Source organism: Hemiscyllium ocellatum, chromosome 30 (assembly GCF_020745735.1).
Source record: "Hemiscyllium ocellatum isolate sHemOce1 chromosome 30, sHemOce1.pat.X.cur, whole genome shotgun sequence".
NCBI classification, from domain to species: Eukaryota; Metazoa; Chordata; class Chondrichthyes; order Orectolobiformes; family Hemiscylliidae; genus Hemiscyllium; species Hemiscyllium ocellatum.
Window position 1 is genome coordinate 47,206,463 of NC_083430.1, and position 18,918 is coordinate 47,225,380.

The 18,918-nt window shown below is 41.3% G+C and overlaps 1 protein-coding gene across 7 annotated transcripts in view; it reads right to left on the bottom strand.

Annotated features, from left to right (window-relative positions):
* The window catches only part of LOC132830146 (pumilio homolog 1-like), a 123,456-nt gene that overhangs the window by 15,814 nt on the left and 88,724 nt on the right, over positions 1–18,918 (bottom strand). For 4 of the 7 annotated variants that reach the window (XM_060847660.1, XM_060847657.1, XM_060847659.1 and 1 more), the window contains 6 exons: positions 16,331–16,474; positions 9,933–10,226; positions 8,722–8,967; positions 7,504–7,771; positions 5,347–5,476; positions 4,028–4,162 (listed from right to left, as the gene is read on the bottom strand). In XM_060847660.1, coding sequence (XP_060703643.1) covers positions 4,028–4,162; positions 5,347–5,476; positions 7,504–7,771; positions 8,722–8,967; positions 9,933–10,226; positions 16,331–16,474 — 1,217 coding nt within the window. The remainder of the gene's footprint in view (positions 1–4,027; positions 4,163–5,346; positions 5,477–7,503; positions 7,772–8,721; positions 8,968–9,932; positions 10,227–16,330; positions 16,475–18,918) is intronic. The other 3 variants (XM_060847662.1, XM_060847661.1, XM_060847658.1) reach the window with 1 other exon arrangement.

An 18,918-nucleotide genomic window follows, 5' to 3' on the forward strand; every position in this document is an offset into this window, starting at 1 on the left:
TTTCTGCTAATCCAGATGATAAAGATACAGAAAGTTTCATGTCAAAGATTATAAACACAAAATAGAATGGGACTTACAAAAGTCAAACTGATTGAATGAGGAGTTTTCTGAAATATGGAAGTGTATACTGGCATCTGTGCTTTCAGCTGCCTTGGCCATAATCTCTGGAATTCACTCCCTGAACCTGTTCACCACTCTTTCTGGACATTCATGAGAACCTTCCTCTTTGACTTAGTACTTGGTTACCTGTCGGGGTCTCATTTGGCTCGATTTCAAATTTTGCTTTCTAATACTAATATGAGGCTTCACGCTACGTTAAAGTTACAATAATGGAAGTTATTCCTGTTGAAAAAGAAACTGTGTTTCTACATCTAGCATGGGAAACAGATCAGGATAACCGGCAACCACAAAGAATGGAAGTTAGAATTCAAAATATATGGGGGTCAAAGCTGGAAGACTAGGTGAAGCTCATTTCTAACACTGGAAGAGCAAATTACTCCAGGTGCTGGAATCTGTACTGAAAACAAAAAAATGTTGGAAATCATCGTGGGTCAGGCAGCATCCACAGAGAGAGCAAACTAACACCACGTCTAGATGATTTATCTAGATTTATCTATCATCTAGACTGGAAACTTTAGCTTGCTCTCTCTCCATGGATACCTCCTGACCGACTGTGATTTCCAGCATTTTTTGTTTTCACTTCTAATATTATCAGCTGAACATAACAATTTAGAAATAATAATGCTCAGAAAAACTTTTACAGTTAATGCTGTTTCTTGCGTTCCTTTGAAAGTTTACTGGTTAAGGGAGAGACAACCACAATAGCTAGTAAGGCAGTAATTCCCACAAAGTGCCTGCTCAGAGGTTAGGAAAGGAAAAATCATCTAGCGAATGTGTCCTAACTTAAGGGAGTTTGATGAGATTGAAGAATACTGTCGGGAAGACACAACAAATGTATGCAGATAAATGAACAATAATGACAATACACAGGAGAAATGCTGAGATTCTTCTCTGTACTATACAGTGCCATAATAAAGGCTGGAAACCCAGCTGAATCCTCTGAGTTCAAAACATGCAAATAAAGTCCAGATTATTTTGCAACAAAACTGCATGCATACTTTTCGGGATAAAAATGTTACATGCATGTCACTTCGGAAATGAACTTTGCCATTACAGTGTTCATCCCTTGTCAGAAGATAGCAAAATTTACTCTCAAGTGGCTACTCTGCAAAAGTGTATGGATGGTGAGTGTTAAATTGCATTCACATCACAACTGATGTGGACACGTTTTCCTTTTCTAGCAGGGGTCAATGGAAGAATCCTTGCAAAATCTTCCTGTCCTTAGACAGTGGCATCCAAGGCACCAAAAACAATGCTCGGACACATGGGGCAGTCCTCGTGTCAACTAAGCTAGCAGAGATCGACATAGCAGCGTCCAACCCCTGCAAATAACTCAATCCTTTTTGTCCTTGTATTTCTGATTTGTCCTGTCAAATTATTTGGGGTTGGAGGCTTTTTACCAATTGCCTCCTCAGTGTGTTATGGACCAGGCCAGACCTCCTGAAAACATTTCAAGAAAGTAGCCCAGACCCTAACTTTACCAGTTGTCTTAAGCAGGTGTATCACGGATATTCCAGGAGGGATGCAGCCGGTCAAACCATTTACGTGTTAAACAAAACAGAATTTATTTACAAGATTACCAAAACACAAACAAAAGAGAACAGAATACAGAATAACTTAACCTATGTGAAAACACTACAAATTATCCCAACTTAATGCTGTTCCAAATACTTGCAACCAATCCCCATAAACACCCCTTGGCACAAAAGGAAAAATCAAACAGTCTTACAGGAAAGACTTCTGACAGAGTACCGGTGTCTTTGGGTCCAGCAGCTTTTACATTTGCCTGACTGCTTTCAGTTAATAGCCAAATCAAACCAGAGATACGCTGAGCTAGGAGAACTGGCCATTCCTCTTTCAATGTACAATTCTTTTGAAATTTCAAAGCCTCTTGCCCATGGCAGTATCTGTTAGCCATAATCAAACTGGCCCTAAAACCCATCCAACCCCAGACTTTTCAGAGCCTGTACTTTTTACGCCCTCTCTGGAAAAAATAGCCAACAGCACGATAACCTTGTTAAAGGAGAATCATCATCACAAGTGGATAACTTCAAAATTTAAATACCAAATTGCACCTACAGCTTGAGCTCTAAACAAATGAGGCGCAAAACAGATTTTCCTTTCATTTTTGACCTAAAAGACTTCACTGCACACTATGCTATATAGACAAGGACAAACATTTTACCCTCTGCGTGAGGCTACCAACGTAACCATTTCAATTCAAACTAAATATATTATTACACTGATGTGATGATGTTGGGGCAATAATTTTGCAGTGGACAGATAACACAAAAGTTCAGAGCACAGCAAACAGCTAGGTAGCAAACAATAGAGGACACATTTGCATGTCTACCTGCCAGCCTAAATAAGAAGTGATACATGTTGCTAGCATAAATGAGAGCTTCTATATGCCAAATAGCACAATTGTGAAGTGAACGCAAGAGAGATCTCAGTGCATTTCTGCACAAATCTGTGAATGCACAATCGGATCACAAACCAGGTAACAGAAGATTTAGTATCTGGATTTTAGCACAACAGCCAGCTGGAGTACTGTGTCAAATTCTGGGCACACTTTAGGAAGGATGTGAAGATTCTGGGAAAGGTATGGTGTTACTGATACACATCCAGAGAGGAGAGTTACAGTCATGAGGATAAATTAGAGAAACTGGTCTTGTTCTCCTCACAGCAACAAAAGCTGTTTAAAGATCACAAAGAACTTAAATATAGTTAACTTGTTTCCAATAGCTGAGGATCAATAACCAGAGAAATGAGATTTAAAGGTGACTGGCAAACAGACCAGAGGTCACACGAGAAAAACATTTTAACGTAATAATTTGGATTGCACGGATATAGGATGGTGAATACAGATTCAGTAATAACCTTCTAAAGAAACCTGGGTAAATACTTAAGGTGGAAAGTAAGTGCAGGGATATGGGGAAAGGATTGGACTAAATATATGGCTCTTCAAAAGAGGCAACTTGCAGATTTGGACTAAATAGCCTTCTTCTGTACTGTACAATTCTATAAATACCAAAACATAACAGTCAGCAAACACAAAGAGAGAAACCAGAAGTGGTGTGACAGGCCACTCAAGAATAAGTCTATGAGGATTAGAGACAGATCAAAATTCTGGAAAAAAGTTTTGCTGGACTTTCTGCTTGGATTTCAGAGCAGAGATATAGAGAGAGAAGTGAACCTGTACTTTTTAATTCCTGAAGAAGGGCTCATGCCCGAAACGTCGAATCTCCTGCTCTTTGGATGCTGCCTGACCTGCTGCGCTTTTCCAGCAACACATTTTTCAGCTCTGATCTCCAGCATCTGCAGTCATCACTTTCTCCTTTTTAAAATGGAAACTATTTTGATAGTTGATAGTTGTGAAACAAACATTTTAATCTTGGCTAACCAGTGAACTCTCAATAACAAAAACAAAACTACTGTCTGAATCAGGTTTGCAAACTGCTCAGAAAAGAGTTCCTATTTTGGTACTGTCATGCAGCGTTCACTGCACTCTTGCAGAAGAGGTCCAGAATGATGGTCTGAGAACCTGGATTCAAGGCACAACATGACAGCTGCTGGTAATTATATTCAATTAACAAACCCATAGGACATGAGATGATTACTTAAAGAGGAACAATTTGTGGAGAACGGAACTAAGTCATGACACTCATTTGGAGATATGGTGTAGGCAGTGGGCCGAAAGGTCTCCTTCTCCACGGCAACTATTCAGATTCTGCGGTCTAGGATTTCCATTCTGACAAATTAACGGTCGGAAACATGAGCAAAGTTCACTAATATTCTAATATTCATGATTCTATTTACTTCCAACATTTGTTTAGTGGTAGATCACTTGTGAAATGGCTGATATAAATACTTTAATCAAGTGTTCAAAAAACAAATTCAATCTTACAATGATCTGCTGGTCTGGGGGAATAGATTCCAGAGCCTTCTGTATCACACGACAACCGTACATCTGCAGCGCCAAAGAGAGAACATGTCCACGAATACGTTGAGCTAACGCCAGCTTCTGATCCAAGCTTCCAAACTAAAGAACATGGAATAGGTAAATTTTACAGAACAAATTCAGTCACCTACATGTTTTTTTTTACAGAGAACCCCACAGAATCTACAGCACAAACAGGATGTTACTATCCTCCAAACAAGCCTCCTTCCACATTATAGCATGTAAGCCTATTTGCTTATCCACCTACAGGTCATTCTGCTATAGTGCACATTTCATGAACGTAAATTCACTGTAACGTGACTGACGAACTGGGGACACTCTTTCTAAAGCACGAACTTTTCAAACATGTATTGGCTATCACGCGATTCAAGCCCCATTAGCTTAAATGGTGTGGCTATTGTGCGGTTTTCTCATAACACGAGATTGCACTAGCACAGAACCATGGCGTTACAGCAGAACCGACTGCATTTGTTCTTTATAACTACACCACTTGATATGAAAATTTCAGACCACACACTGTGCTCAGTGCAAAGATGTGTCTCCTAAAGTTCCTTTGAGGATTTCCTGGGAAAACTGAGAGCAACTGGATTAGACTAGGGGCTTGGAAAGTTTGTGTTTCCAACTAAATGAGCAGATGCTACATCTTTAAACTTTAAAATGGAGAGATCTGCCACGTTCCTCTGATCTACACATGAGCCAAACACCAGCAAAGCCTCAGATTCTATTTCCAGTCAGAGATTTCAGCCAGAGGCGTGGAAGGCATGTGATAATTTATTCTCCATAAACCTGAATTAGGATTTTTTTTTAAAAAACTATGTTCATGAGCACAAGGCAGCCTCCCTGCTGGAAAATACGTTCATGTGGATCAGATCAAGATTAGGCTAGAAAGTTCAAGATGTTGCCTGCATGCCATAAAAATAAGGCAAGAAAGTGGTGGCTGGGGAGAGAAACAGAGCGACGAATCTGACATGTTACGATTAAATATTCCAAAATTAGAGAGATTCCCAACATGTGCATTTGATTCTTTAACAGAAAGGTAACTCAATCCACCAACCTGAAATTGCTATAAAGCTTTTAATATATTCGTCTAATGTTAGGCCAATGTGGAGGCATTAATTAGTAATGTTTTCCTTGGATCTTTAACATCAGCAAAGTAAAGAGAAACTCGAGCCCCAATGCCCCGAGCCTTGTCTCCATATCCCATGACCTGGTTTTGTCAAAACCACTTATGAATTGAGTGTAAAGAAATCAAGTTTGCGACTTACCTCAAAGAATTTCTGAATTACATAGTTTCCAAAAACATCGACCATCAATTGATAAGCTGCCTGTAGTATTTCATTAAAAACCAGCTGTCTTTCAGCAGGAGTGGCCCGTTCCAATTTAAGTTGAATAAATCTGCAGGTAACAAAATATTTTAAAGGGTGCATTTAACAGCAATTCTCAAACTACAACTCTCTGCTCCAAGTATTATTTTAAGGAAATGGGATGAAAGGCTCGGTCACATATAACAACTGAATTCTGGGCTATTTGCTATGAATTGGTTCAGAGTTAGCAGCCACTTGGAATGTACAAGTCGGGCTACATACCAGGCATGAATATTTCCCTCCTGTATTGGCAACCAAATATTGCTCATTCCGACAAAACCAAAACACAGGGCAAATTTTCCAGTCTTGACTGTCAACTTTTTGCCTACCGAAAAAAGAAATTGAAAGCTCTCCACAAACAAATGTTGGAATATTCCCAAATACCTTCCCAGGACAGCAGCAGCAAACATATAATATATGCAGACCTAGCAGAAACCACCTTCAGCCCAGAGATAAACTGCGACCCTTGATGTGTGTAAGTTCAGTCTATTGGAGAGAGAGAAAGAAAGAAAGAAAGAGGAGAGAAAAAAGAGAGAGAGAGAGAGAGAGAGAGAGAGAGAGAGAGAGACAAAGAGAGACAGAGAGAGAGAGAGAGAAAAAGAGAGAGAGAAAGAGAGAGAGAGAGAAAGAGAGAGAGAGAGAGAAAGAGAGAGAGAGAGAGAGAGAAAAAGAGAGAGAGAGCGAGAGAGAGAGAGAGCGCGCGAGAGAGAGAAAGAAAGAGAGGGAGAGAGAAAGAAAGAGGAGAGGGAGGGAAGGGGGGAGGAAGAGAGAAAGAGGAGAGAGGAGGAGAGGGAGGGAAGGAGCGGAGCGGGAGGGAGGGGGGGGGTGGGAGAGAGGGGAGACCACAAGCGAGACCTCCTGGGTCAATGTGAAATGTTAATATACGCTGCCATACATCATAAACTTCAGCACTCCCTCACGCAAATGTGTTGTGTAAATGCACCTCATCACTCTGAATGATTTAACAGCTGCTGCTGTGCATTATGATACAGGGTCTATCTACTCAGAGCTGGATGAGCTGTGAAATACAGAACAACAACTGTATTGTCATAGGGTCGTGTGCATTTCCACAGATAACTCTTCAGATCTTGGCAAAATGTTTTTGTACATAAAGGCTTGAGATACTTTTTGCCTCATTTGCTTCTTAGCATGGATTGCGCCTGTGATAACCTGAAATCTATTCCACCATACACAGTATCGCACTGGCTGTTAAATCTTATGCTAAAACTGCCTTTTTCTTTAAAAAAATATAAAACTGCTGTTAGTAATTAGTTTTCCATATTTTCTGAACATCTCCATTTAAATAATCTCATCAACCAACCAGTTTTACATGTTTCACCAGGATAAGTGGTCACATGGTTAGTAATATTTAGCATTAAATGCCCTGGAAAAAGTTAGAAATATCTTAAAAAGGAAAGTTCTGAATAGGCAGTAAAAACCAGGCTAAACACATTAAAATAAATTACTTAAAAATCCAATTACAAGAACCAAATATAAAAGACAGAAGAACTTTCCCAATAAAGCAAAACATCCACCTTCACCTTGCCTTTCCCAAAATCACTGCCTCTCAGATGGGCTTGATTCTCTCGCCCATTTCTTCTAAAGTGCTAAAGCTTGCTCAGGCACAGGTTCAAGTGGAAGCAGTACTTGAGTATCTTCATCAAGTAAGCAGACCGTGTGCTCAAGCATTAGCAGCCAATGAGGCACACTGGGACTAAGTGAGGCCAGATCCATTTTCACCAACAATTACACAGATGCATTTAACAGGAAACACTACACCATCATCAAGTGTGGCAACCTTAGCCATGCCATATACCCTATCGCAAATCTAAATGTAGTGCTCAAGTTGCCGCCTAGGACAATATTGCAAAACTAGGAATCAAAACGGACTCCTTTTCTGATGCCTCACTGAGTTCAACAATGACCAATAGCTTAACTAAGTTGACAGAGAGTTGATATTTAAGCCTTACACATCACTTCTGCAATAGCAAGTTTAGATGGATCAATGGTCTTGCTCTATTTAAGGTACTGGGCTGTATGTAAGTGATTTCACCCTACCTTGAACCATGCTGATCCTGAGAGAATTCCATGATGTGGCCGGCTATTTCACGCAGCTGAAGGTTTGGGTAGCGGTTATTACGGAAGTCTTCCAGTAATCTGCTGCGCCCAGATGGCATCACATCCGACATACTATACCGCAGACGGGACGGCGGAAACAACTGACTGCTGGAGCTAAATAGACTGGAGGCACTGTTCACACTTCGGTACTTGGCTTCAGCACCTGGGGCAGCAGAGATAAATCTTCCACTTCCATTGGTCAGCCCACCTGAGATTACAATAGTAGCAAAAGATAGTATTTACTTCAAACACTCAACCCACATTTGCCTCCATATTTTTAATGCTGATTTTAAAAAGTCACATGAAAATAACATTTTTAAAGGGCCATCAAGGTCCACCCAGTAGCTTAATTTTTATAAGAATAGCTTACTGCTTAAAGTGGACAGGCAGGTGTCTGGAAGAACGCAGCAAGCCAGGGAGCATCAGGTGGTGCAGAAGTGGACATTTTGGGTGTAACCCTTCTTGACCTGCTGTGTTCTTTCAGTCTCCTGTCTGTCCACGTTGGCTTCCAGCATCTGCAGTTTTTTAACGCTGTTTAAAGTTGCAGTCTCCTTCAGTGAGTTAATTTACAAATGAGTGCTGCTGGATAATATGGTATACACAATGCAACATTAGTGGCAGATTTATTTCATCCCAATCAAAGGGATTCACTGCGATTTGATGCCAAGAGGCTTTAAAATCTCATGCAACAGAACCAACTTAAAAGTAAAATGACTACACTAACCACTGTGACATGTAGTCAAAAACACATTGCTAAAATAACTTAGTAGACTGCTGGCTCAGCTCTGGAGTACAAAAATTAGTTTCATAAATGGGCAGTATTTAACAACACTCAATGAGAGCAAGTTTGTCATCAACTGGTAATTGCCAAAGGATTGCAAACACTCCAAACAGTCAAGATTTCCCAACTATCATCCATGCATTAATCGCTTCAACTTGACATACAAACAAACTTCCCCATTAACTGCGTTTCTGCTTTTAATCAAGACATTCAAAGTATGCCTAACTAATTAGAAAACCATATCATAATCTGCTCATAAAGCTACTTTAGGGCTTTGTAAAATTTCATGTATCTTTTTGGTTTTAAAAGTTCTTTGTTACAAATTTCTATCTCTACCAGAAGTCAAAGAAAATCTCTGTAATAAGAGAGCTACCCACCCCTCTTACCCAGGTTAAGGCTCGATGATGATCCATGTGATGATAACGATGGTGGTGGTGTTAGCGAGTGGCTGGGACCTTGGTTCGGCAGAGGCATCCCGACTGGGCCAGGAGAGGAAGAGAATCCTAACCCATTGTAAAAATTGTGGCCAATGGGAGCAAGGCTGCTAGTCGTTCGCTTGTACAGATCAGAGCTACCTGTAAGGGAGTCTCTTCGTGAGCCACTGCTGGTATTGGAGCTTCCAACTTAAAAACAAAGTTGAAAAGAAATTAATGCTTTTGATCACCTGGAATAATCATGCATTCATACATACAAATTGACATGTCCAAGTCTTTGAAATAAGAACCAACTAATTTTCTTTTAGAAAATTTAAAATATTTGATGCATTCTCGTCTCTTTAAAAAAGTTAAATGCGTTCAAAGAGATATAAATGGCTTCTTTCTTTTGATCATAAATCTTAATCCTGTTCCTCATGAGGACAGCTCCGCATAGGAAATTAAATATGGTTTTAACATCATGGCCTCTGAAGATCAGAAGGGCTCTTCGTTAACGGTTAATTATGGTCCATGCATGCCCTGAAGTAACAACCAGCATACAATTTTGCAAAACTTGCTAATGTCACCACAAGTTCAGTGAAGCATAATGGCAGGTGCGTCAAATCCATGCAGCATCTATTTAAGATGGTAGATAACCCAACCATAGATAGACATTAGCTCTTCAAACTTGTCTTGCATAAATATTTTGGGAACAAAATGGTGATTACACACATGAATTAACTACCACCCAAAGTTAAAACAATTTGAATGGTATGGAGGAGTCCTTGGATGTGGTTTTTTGTGATAAGTGTTTTAATATCATTGTGATAAAACTCGCTGTGACAACACTGAAGTATCACGTTGCAAATTATTAAGCATGTGTCATTACCATTTACTTCAAGCGAATGCATCAAAACTAGGAATCAGATTACTGTCTGGTACTTTCAGAGTTTTTATTTTTGGAGATGGTTTTAACTGAAAATAAAATCGGCTTCAGGCTCCCAAGTATATCTGAAGAACGTCCTGTTAATTTTCCCACTATATTTTTGGTAGGCAGCCAATCAGCTGTGAAGACACATGCCTGACAAGAAAACGTGATGATTCAGTTCAATACTGCTCATTCAATGCTTTAATGTTGTGCAGTTAGCACTGCATTCCTACAATTACAAATGTACCTGCTGATCCAAATCCGCCAAGTGCAGATCCAAGTGTAGCCCCAAGTGAACTAGTGCTTCCAAAGCCCAGGGAAGTGCTGCCTGGCTGGCCAGACCCCTGAGAGAACAGTGAGTTGCTTTGTGAAGTGCTCGACAGGGAATTGTTACCATAGAAGGAGTTGGAGGCCAAACTATTGGTAGGCTGCTGTTGTGGCTGCTGCTGTGGTTGCTGGCTGCCCATTGGGCGAAAGGAACCATTTGCTGTCCCTGCGAGGCCACTCGCTGTACCGTTTGCAGAGGCTGCGGCTGCGGCAACTGTTGGAACAGAAAATAAGATCCACTGCAATGCCAGTTTTTACATGGGAATGGAATATGAACAAAACAGAAACAGCAATATTGCCAACTTTGTCATGATTATCTATATCTAAGAACATCACTGTGATGAGGGCGGTACCATGCCTCATCCCACTGGAGATTTCACATCCCCGGCAATCTTTCCTTAAAACAATTTGTGGTTATAATGATGTCACATCAAAGGCATGCACATGTGACCAACCCCATTTCCACAAGGGCTGGGCGGAATTTGCTTGTTTTTCGCACTTCTTAAAGTAATACACAAGGTTCTACAGCACGTTTCATGCAGCAGAAACAAAATAAATGGTTAGCACTGCGGCGCCAGGGACCCAGGTTCATTTCCAGCATTGGGTGACTGTTTGCATGTTCACCTTTGCATGTTCATCTTTTGTCTGTGTGTGTTTCTTGTGGGTGCTCCAGTTTCCCCTCTCAGTCCAAAGATGTGCAGCTTAGATGGATTGGGCCTTGGTAAATGTGGATGTTTTGGGATAGAGTGGGATGTTCCTCAGAGTGTCAGTGCACTCAATGGGCCAAATGTCCTCTATCTATATTGTATATTATGATTCTAATGAAAAATAAATTATTAGGTCATTAAACGGAACAATGCTTGATTAAGTTGTGACATTATTGCACTTATTCAGTTAGAAATGCTGAATGATCCATCTTTGGCTTTTCCAGTGGTCTCCAGCTAATTCAATTCACTCCATGTGACATCAAGAAATGGCTAGAGGCACTGGATATGGCATCAAGGAGCTCTGGCAAAACTGGAATCAATGAGTATCGGGAGTTAACACTCTGCTGGCTAAAGTCATACCTGGTACAAAGGAAGATGGTTGTGGTTGTGGAGGGTCAGTCATCTCAGCTCCAGGACATTTCTGCAAGAGTCCCTCAGGGTAGTGCCCTCGGCACAACAATCTTCAGCTGCTTCATCAATGACCCTCCCTCCGTCATAAGGTCAGAAGTGGGGATGTTCGCCAATGATTGCACAGTGTTCAGCACCACTTGCGACTCCTCAGATACTGAAGCAGTCCATGCTCAAATGCAACTAGATCAGGACAATAACCAGGCTTGGACTGACAAGTAGCAAGTAACATCATGCCACATGAATGCCAGACAGTGTACATCACCAATAAAGAGACACTCTCACCACCACACCTTGACATTCAACATTATTACCATCACTGAATCCCCCATTGTGAACATCCTTGGGGATACCATTGACCAACTGGGCTCACAGAGTGGCTACAAGAGCAGGTCAGAGGCACAGAATACTATAGTGAGTAACTCACCTCCTAACAACCCAAAGTCTATCCACCATCAACAAGATGCAAGTCAGGAGTGTGATGGAATACTCCCCACTTGTCTGGATGCATGCAGCTCCAACAACACTCAAGAAGCTTGACACCATCCATGACAAAGCAACCCGCTTGATTGGCAGCGCATCTACAAACATTCAATCCCTCCACCACTGGCACTCAGTAGCAGCAGTGAGTGCTATCTACAAGATGCACTGCAGAAATTCAAAGATCCTTAGACATTACCCTCAAAACCCGCGAACACTTCCATCTAGAAGAAGGGCAGCAGGTACTTGGGAACACCACCTCCTGCAGGTTCCCCTCCAAGCCACTCACCACCCGGACTTGGAAACGTACCACCAGCTGTTGGGTCAAATATCCTGGGATTGTGGGTCAACCTACAGCACATGGACTGCAACAATTCAAGGCGGCAGCTCACCCCCAACTTCTCTCTAGGGCAACTAGGGATGGGCTATCAAGGCTGGCCTGGCCAGCAATGGCCATATCCCACAAATTAATATTTAAAAAAGCAAAATACTGCAAATTTGAAATAACAAGAAAATGCTGGAATACAACTTCTTTGGAAGTTGGAAGATTTCGTCCTGGTCTCAACGCGTTAGCTTCCTTTCACTCTCCAGAAACATTGCCAGACCGGCAGGAGGTTCTCCAGCTCTCTTCAGTTTTAGTTCACTGCATTTTGTATTATTGCATCACTGCTGGAACTCACTTACAGATGATGTTGGCTAAAACACCTTATTCTGCATTTCCAGTTGCCCTACAAATTTGTCACTTGTTGGAATGCAGTATGGAATGGAGTCACATATAGGAGGAGCATATTACTGCAGTTGCTGGAATCTGTATTGAAAACAACAAACGCTGGAGATCACACTGGATCAGGCAGCATCTGTGGAGAGAGACACAGCAAGCTAATGTGTCAAGTCTGGATGACTCTTCATTACAGCTGAAGTGAAGTGTAATTATCTAAGGTATAGTTTGAGGGTGTGTGCGCGCACGCACGCCTGCAGAGTACTGGGGAGAAAATGATGTGGATAGTTCAGAAGTCACATATAGGTCAGACTATACATGGGGTTTTGGTTTTCTTTGGCAGCTTTCTTTCTGTGAACCACCAGTCTGAATCTGACGATATATCAATCATTTCTTCAGGTACCAGTTATTCAAAACCTGAGCTGTAAGAATAGACATGGCCAGCAGGGGGAAATAGAGGGAAGTTAAATGTTTGGGATGAGTTGATTACATTCTCATGAACGCACAATCACAGAATAAAATTTCCCAGAATTTCACAGCAACTGGTAATTGCACTCACTTAGCCAGAAGATGACTGACATAGAAGGTCCTGTAGTGTATCGGAGAGGAGTGAACACACAAGTTATTCCTAGAACAAGTGGATTTAAGCTACAATCACTATACAAGTGTTAACTTCATTGCTCTGTAACCAGCATTATTCAATTTGAGGAGCACAAAGTTTAGCAGAAAATTAAAACTAATGAAATGAAACATTAACACAGATTCAGTTAGTTTGGTGACAGAACCATCTTTTTTTTATATACGGAAGGCATACAATGGTGAGCCCTGGGGTCAGCACTATCATGATGATATAAAATATGGGCCATTAATCTTCTCAATTTCATGAATAAACTTAAAAGCTTTGGATTATTGTTCAAGAGAAATGCAGGGTTAAAGTGCATGCGTGCAAATGCATGGAAGTGCTGTAAATGAGATCAGGGAGTTACAGGCACAGATTGCCATGTGGAATTATGACGTTCTTGTGATAACAGAAACCTGGCTCAAGGAATAATAGCAGGACTGGATGTTATATATTCCTGCGCAGATGTTCACACAATATTGACGAGAAAGAAAAGTTTATTTGGGGGAGGGACGGGGCTACTGTTAGCATTGCAAGGCTGGCAAAAGATCATGTCTCAGAATCAGATTTGATTTAGCTTGAGCTAAGGAACAAGGAAGGTAGAATTACATTGTTAGGCCCAATTTATAGATCACCAAGCAGTGGAGGGTTTAGAGAAATAAGTTTACACAGAAATTACAGGGACGCCAACATTAGTAGTAGTTCTAATGGGGGACTTCAATTATTCAAATGTAGTCTGGGATAAAGGTAGTTTATCTAAGGGGCAAGTATTCCAAAATGGTTCTGAAATACACTACACAACATGGTGGAGGCAGGTTCAACTGAGGCACTCAAGAAGGTAGTGAATGATCATTTAAATAAAAGCAATGTGCAAGCTAGGGGATAATGGAGGAGAATGGCAACAAGCCTTGATACTCAATTGGTGAGCCAGTGGAGATAGGACAGCCTAAGTGGTCTTCTTCTGCAGTGCAACACACCTCTGATTCTATGAGCTGCGACATGTTAAAATGCCCATCAAAATAACTTTACCTGAAAGGAGCCATGGTGACGGGAATTCACAAAGGAATGTCTAAACAGGATGGTTGAGACTCTCATCCTGAAAGGTTACCCTAAGGAGCAATTAGCTGGAAACTGAAATTCATCATTTGCAATGTATAGCTCACAAAAAAGACCAAGATTTGCTGGAGCAAAGGCTTCGATCTGAAGCTCATTATGCAAAGAGACGGCTAAAACCATCTTCAACCCCAAATTTACATCGAAGGGTCATAGATAAACTAACTAGACCGTCGATATTGTCGCACTGTGACAGTTAACCAGCTAAGATGCATCAAAGAATCCCTTCAATGAGGAATCAGTATTTAAATTCTTGTTTTGTTTTGCGGCAAGTATGCGCATACTGAAACATCTAAGAATTTGCAACAATATAAAGAACAAGGAGTTTCTCTCAGTGTTTGATGGAAGAACCAGTTCTCCAAAAAGTGATCTTCTCCGAGAGAAAGATGACAGCAAACTGACAATTTTCGATAATTCACAGAATCATAGAATCCCTGCAGTGTAGAAACTAGCCGTTTGGCCCAACAAGTCCACATCGACCCTCTGAAGAGCAACCCACCCAGGCCCATTCCCCTACCCTATTACTCTACATTTACCCTTGATTAATGCATCTAACCTACACATCCCTGACCCTATGGGCAATTTAGCTTGGCCAATTCACCTGACTTGCACATCTTTGGATCGTGGGAGGAAACCGGAGCACCTGGAGGAAACCCACACAGACTTGGGGGAAATGTGCAAACTCCACACAGTCAGTCACCCGAGGCTGGAATTGAACGCGAGTCCCTAGCACTGTGAGACAGCAGCGCTAACCACTGAGCCACCTGGCCACATTCATTACAACTGACTACATCTAAATGCCCAGCTATACATGATCAGCCTCAAAGATGACCAAAGGACTCTAAACTGTATATTCTTTTATCTTGATATGTACTATATTAACCCCTATGTGTGTGTGTATTTGCATACTCACATACAGGTTTATATGAATGCGCGAAAACTGCTTGACATTGTGTTTTTGTTAGTTTTGCGGAGTTTGACAGTTCACAAATATCCTTTTTGACACAAGAGAGCCTCGCTGACTGCCCTCTGTGGTCACAGCAAAAACAGCTAGCTCTATCTTTAACTGGAGAAGTGTCAAGCAACAAAAACTCAAAACCCTTTATTGTGGTCAACTAAGGAGGTTGAACAAGTAGAACCAGTTCACATCTTCTCACCTGGTTGCAACAGAACAAAGACCATTGCTTTTCTAGATTTATATTCACCATCTAAAAGCAGGTACACAGGGCACAATTTCAAAATTTGCAGATTACACAAATTGCCAACTTTGAGGAGGACAGTGAACAAATTCAAGAGGCTGTAGACAGTTGGAATAGGTAAACACATCGCAGGTGCAATTTAATGCAGAGAAGTGCAAAGTGATTCATTTGGGAGCGAGAATATGAAACAATGAAAACTAAAGGGTACAATTCTAGAGGGTGAGACAAGAACAGGAGAACTGAGAGACCCCATGCCCACAAACCACTGAATCGCATAGTAAGTAGAGAAAGCAGTTACAAGGAACAGAGGGTCATGAGATTCATATAAAAAGAGTACAAAAGTAAGGAAGTTCTTTAAATTTTTTTATAAAACACCAGTTTGAACTCACTGCAATGCTGTGTCTACAGTCCTGGGAATGTATGGGAAGGTGAAGAAAAGATTCATGAAAAAGACAGTGAAACAATGGCTTCAGGAACATGAAGCTGTGCTTGGTCTCCTTAGCAAAAGGATAGCCATGGGGAAGAGTTGAAGCAAAATTTACAGGGAGATCAGTTCTTAGTGGCAGAAGAGTAGGGAACAGACCACACAGAAACATGTGACTGGCAGACGAACCAGACGTAGCACGCTTATAAACATATTTTATAAGTTATGGTTTGGAATGCACTGCTTCAAAACTTGGTAGCAGCAGATTTAAGGCTGGCCTTCAAAAAGATATCTGAATAAGCATCTGAAGGGTGAAATTCTGCAGAGCTGGAGGAGCAGCAAGATGGGAAGCAGTAATAGCTGAACTATTGTTACAGACAGCTGGCACACATTTGACAAGTCAAAATGTCTCCTTTTGTACTTTAACCATTTTGAGATTTTAACTGGAACAATGTCATGGGTAAACAAATGACAAATATGAAGAAAGCTAAAGATTCAGCTTTGGCAAGCAAACACCCATTGCAGTAGAGAGACCAATCTGTGGAACAGGCATCTAAAATGACACAATGATCTTCCTTTATTGAGTTAGAGGTGCCAAAAATGTTAAGTTTACAAACGCCAAGTCCCATTTTGAAACAGATAAACCTTACCTGCCTGTGCTGCAGATGGACTTATGATTACAGGTGCTGGAGCGACAAGTCTTACTGGAGCTCCTAGACCATTCCGAGCCCCAGTATTCACGACCAGGGCACCAGTCTGGTCATAGTAAGCAGCTGGAGCTAGGACTTGATAACCTGTAGTAAAAAAAGTGCTCAAAATATACCCATTTGTACATAATACTATATACTGTATCAAGTAGTTACAACTGGAAATACAATAATGTGAAATACAGCCTGGCATTAAGAAATTGTAATCAACACTTTACAGTTCAGCAGTCATTAGAAGTTTATTTGTCTTCAGCATCTCAGTTGACAAATTTAATGTGCAGAGTGTGACAGCCATACATAACAGAAATGTGTCACAGAATTAATCTCCAACAAAGGAAGTGAAAGAGGCCTCAATACCTGCATGCTAGGGAGAAAGTCAACTATTTGTCACTGGAAAATCCCCTTTTTGTAGATTTTCATGAGCTAAACTGCCTATCAGTCACTAGCCCTCTCAAAAAAGGGGTCATCATACAGGATGGCCTGAAATAGGTTTAACCCAATCTATGTGACCACACACTGCATGCGGTCTCCCTTTCCTACCTCCCTATCTCCCAAAATCACGTGCCTCCACAAGCTGTCAGCTATTGAACCCTCATTCATGCTGCAATAATTTCCAGTTGTGTTTAGATGTTACATTATCTCCTGACTGAGATTCCATGCATCAATTCATCTGAAGATCCGCTGGCTTAATCCTCGTTGGCTCCTGGCAGTTCAAAACACAAGCAATTGTATTCCTGCCATTTAAGTTAAGTTTCATCATAGCTCTGTCCCTCCTCATCTTTTTGGCTCCTCAGCACCCACTCCCCTTCGTTACTCTCTATTTCACTGTTTCAGGTTTTTAGTGCAACCAATTCCCTCCGCCAAAAGCAGCTACATAGATAAATGAAGAGAAGAAGATTGGTGAAGACAAATTTTGGTCCCTTGCAGTTAGAATCAGATGAATTTATAATCGACAACAAAGAGATGGCAGACCAGGTGAACAAATACCTTGGATCTGCCTTCACTAAAGAGAACACAAACAATCTTCAGGAAATGGTAGGCGATAGAGGGTCAAGCATGAAGGAGGAACGAAAGGCAATCCTGATTAGTCAGGAAACGATACTGCAGAAATTGATGGGATTAAAGACTGGGAAATCCCGAGGGCCTGATGCTCGGCATCCCAGAATACTTAAAGAAGTGGCTCTTGAAATAGAGTCATAGAAATGTACAGCATGGAAAAAGACCCTTTGTTTGAACGCATCCATACGGATCAGTTATCCTAACCAGCAGTTGGCCCATATCCCTCTAAACCCTTCTTATTCATATACCCATCCAGATGCCTTTTAAATGTTGCAACTATACCAGCCTCCACCACTTCCTCTGGCAGCTCATACCATGCATGTACCACACTGTGTGTGAAAAAATTGCCGCTTAGGTCCCTTTTATATCTTTCCTCTCTCACCATAAACCTATGCCCTCTAAGTTCTGGACTCCCCGACTCGAGGGAGATGACTTTGTCTATTTACCCTATCCATGCTCCTCATGATTTTACAAACCTCTGAGGTCACCCCTCAGCCTTTGATGCTCCAGGGAAAACAGCCCCAGCCTATTCAGCCTCTCCCTGCTGCTCAAGGTCTCCAACCTCGCAACATCCTTGTAAAGCTTTTCTGAACTCTACCAAGTTTCACAAAATCCTTCCGAAAGGAGGTAGAATGGAATTACACACAATATTCGGAAAGTGGCCTAACCAATGTCCTGGACAGCCCCAATATGACCTCCCAACTCCTATACTCAATGCTCTGATCAATAAAGGAAAGCATACCAAATGTCTTCTTCAGTATCCTACCTACCTGTGACTCCACTTTCAAGGAACAATAAACCTGCACTCCAAAGCCTTTTTGTTCAGTGACATTCCCCAGGATCTTACCATTAAGTGTATAAGTCCTGCTCTGATTTGCCTTTCCAAAATGCAGCACCTCACATTTATCTAAATTAAACTCCATCTGCCAATTCTCAGCCCATTGGCCCATCTGATCAAGATCCCGTTGTACTCTGAGGTAACCTTTCTCGCTGTCCAATACACCTCCAATTTAGGTGCATAGCGGATGCATCGGCGACATTTTTCCAGCATTCTGTAGTCTCTGGAAGAGTTCCAATAGACTGGAAAGCAGCTAATGTAACTCTACTCTTTAAAAAAGGAGGTACAGAAAAATCAGATAATATAGGCTGGTTAGCCTGACAACGATGGTGGGGAAAATGCTGGAGTACATCATTAAGGATGCACTGAATATTTGGAAAGCAGTGACAGAATCAGTCCTAGTTATCACTGATTCACTATAGGGAAATCATGCTTGACAAATCTTGTGGAATGTTTTTTGAGGATGTGACCAGTAGATGATGGCAAATCAGTAGATGTCGTGTATCAGGACTTCCAAAAGGCTTTTGACAAGGTTCCACCCAAGAGATTACGAAGGAAAATAAAGGCTCATGGTATTGGAGGTAATGTATTGACATAGCTAGAAGCAGACAGTTGGAATAAACAGGCCCTTTTC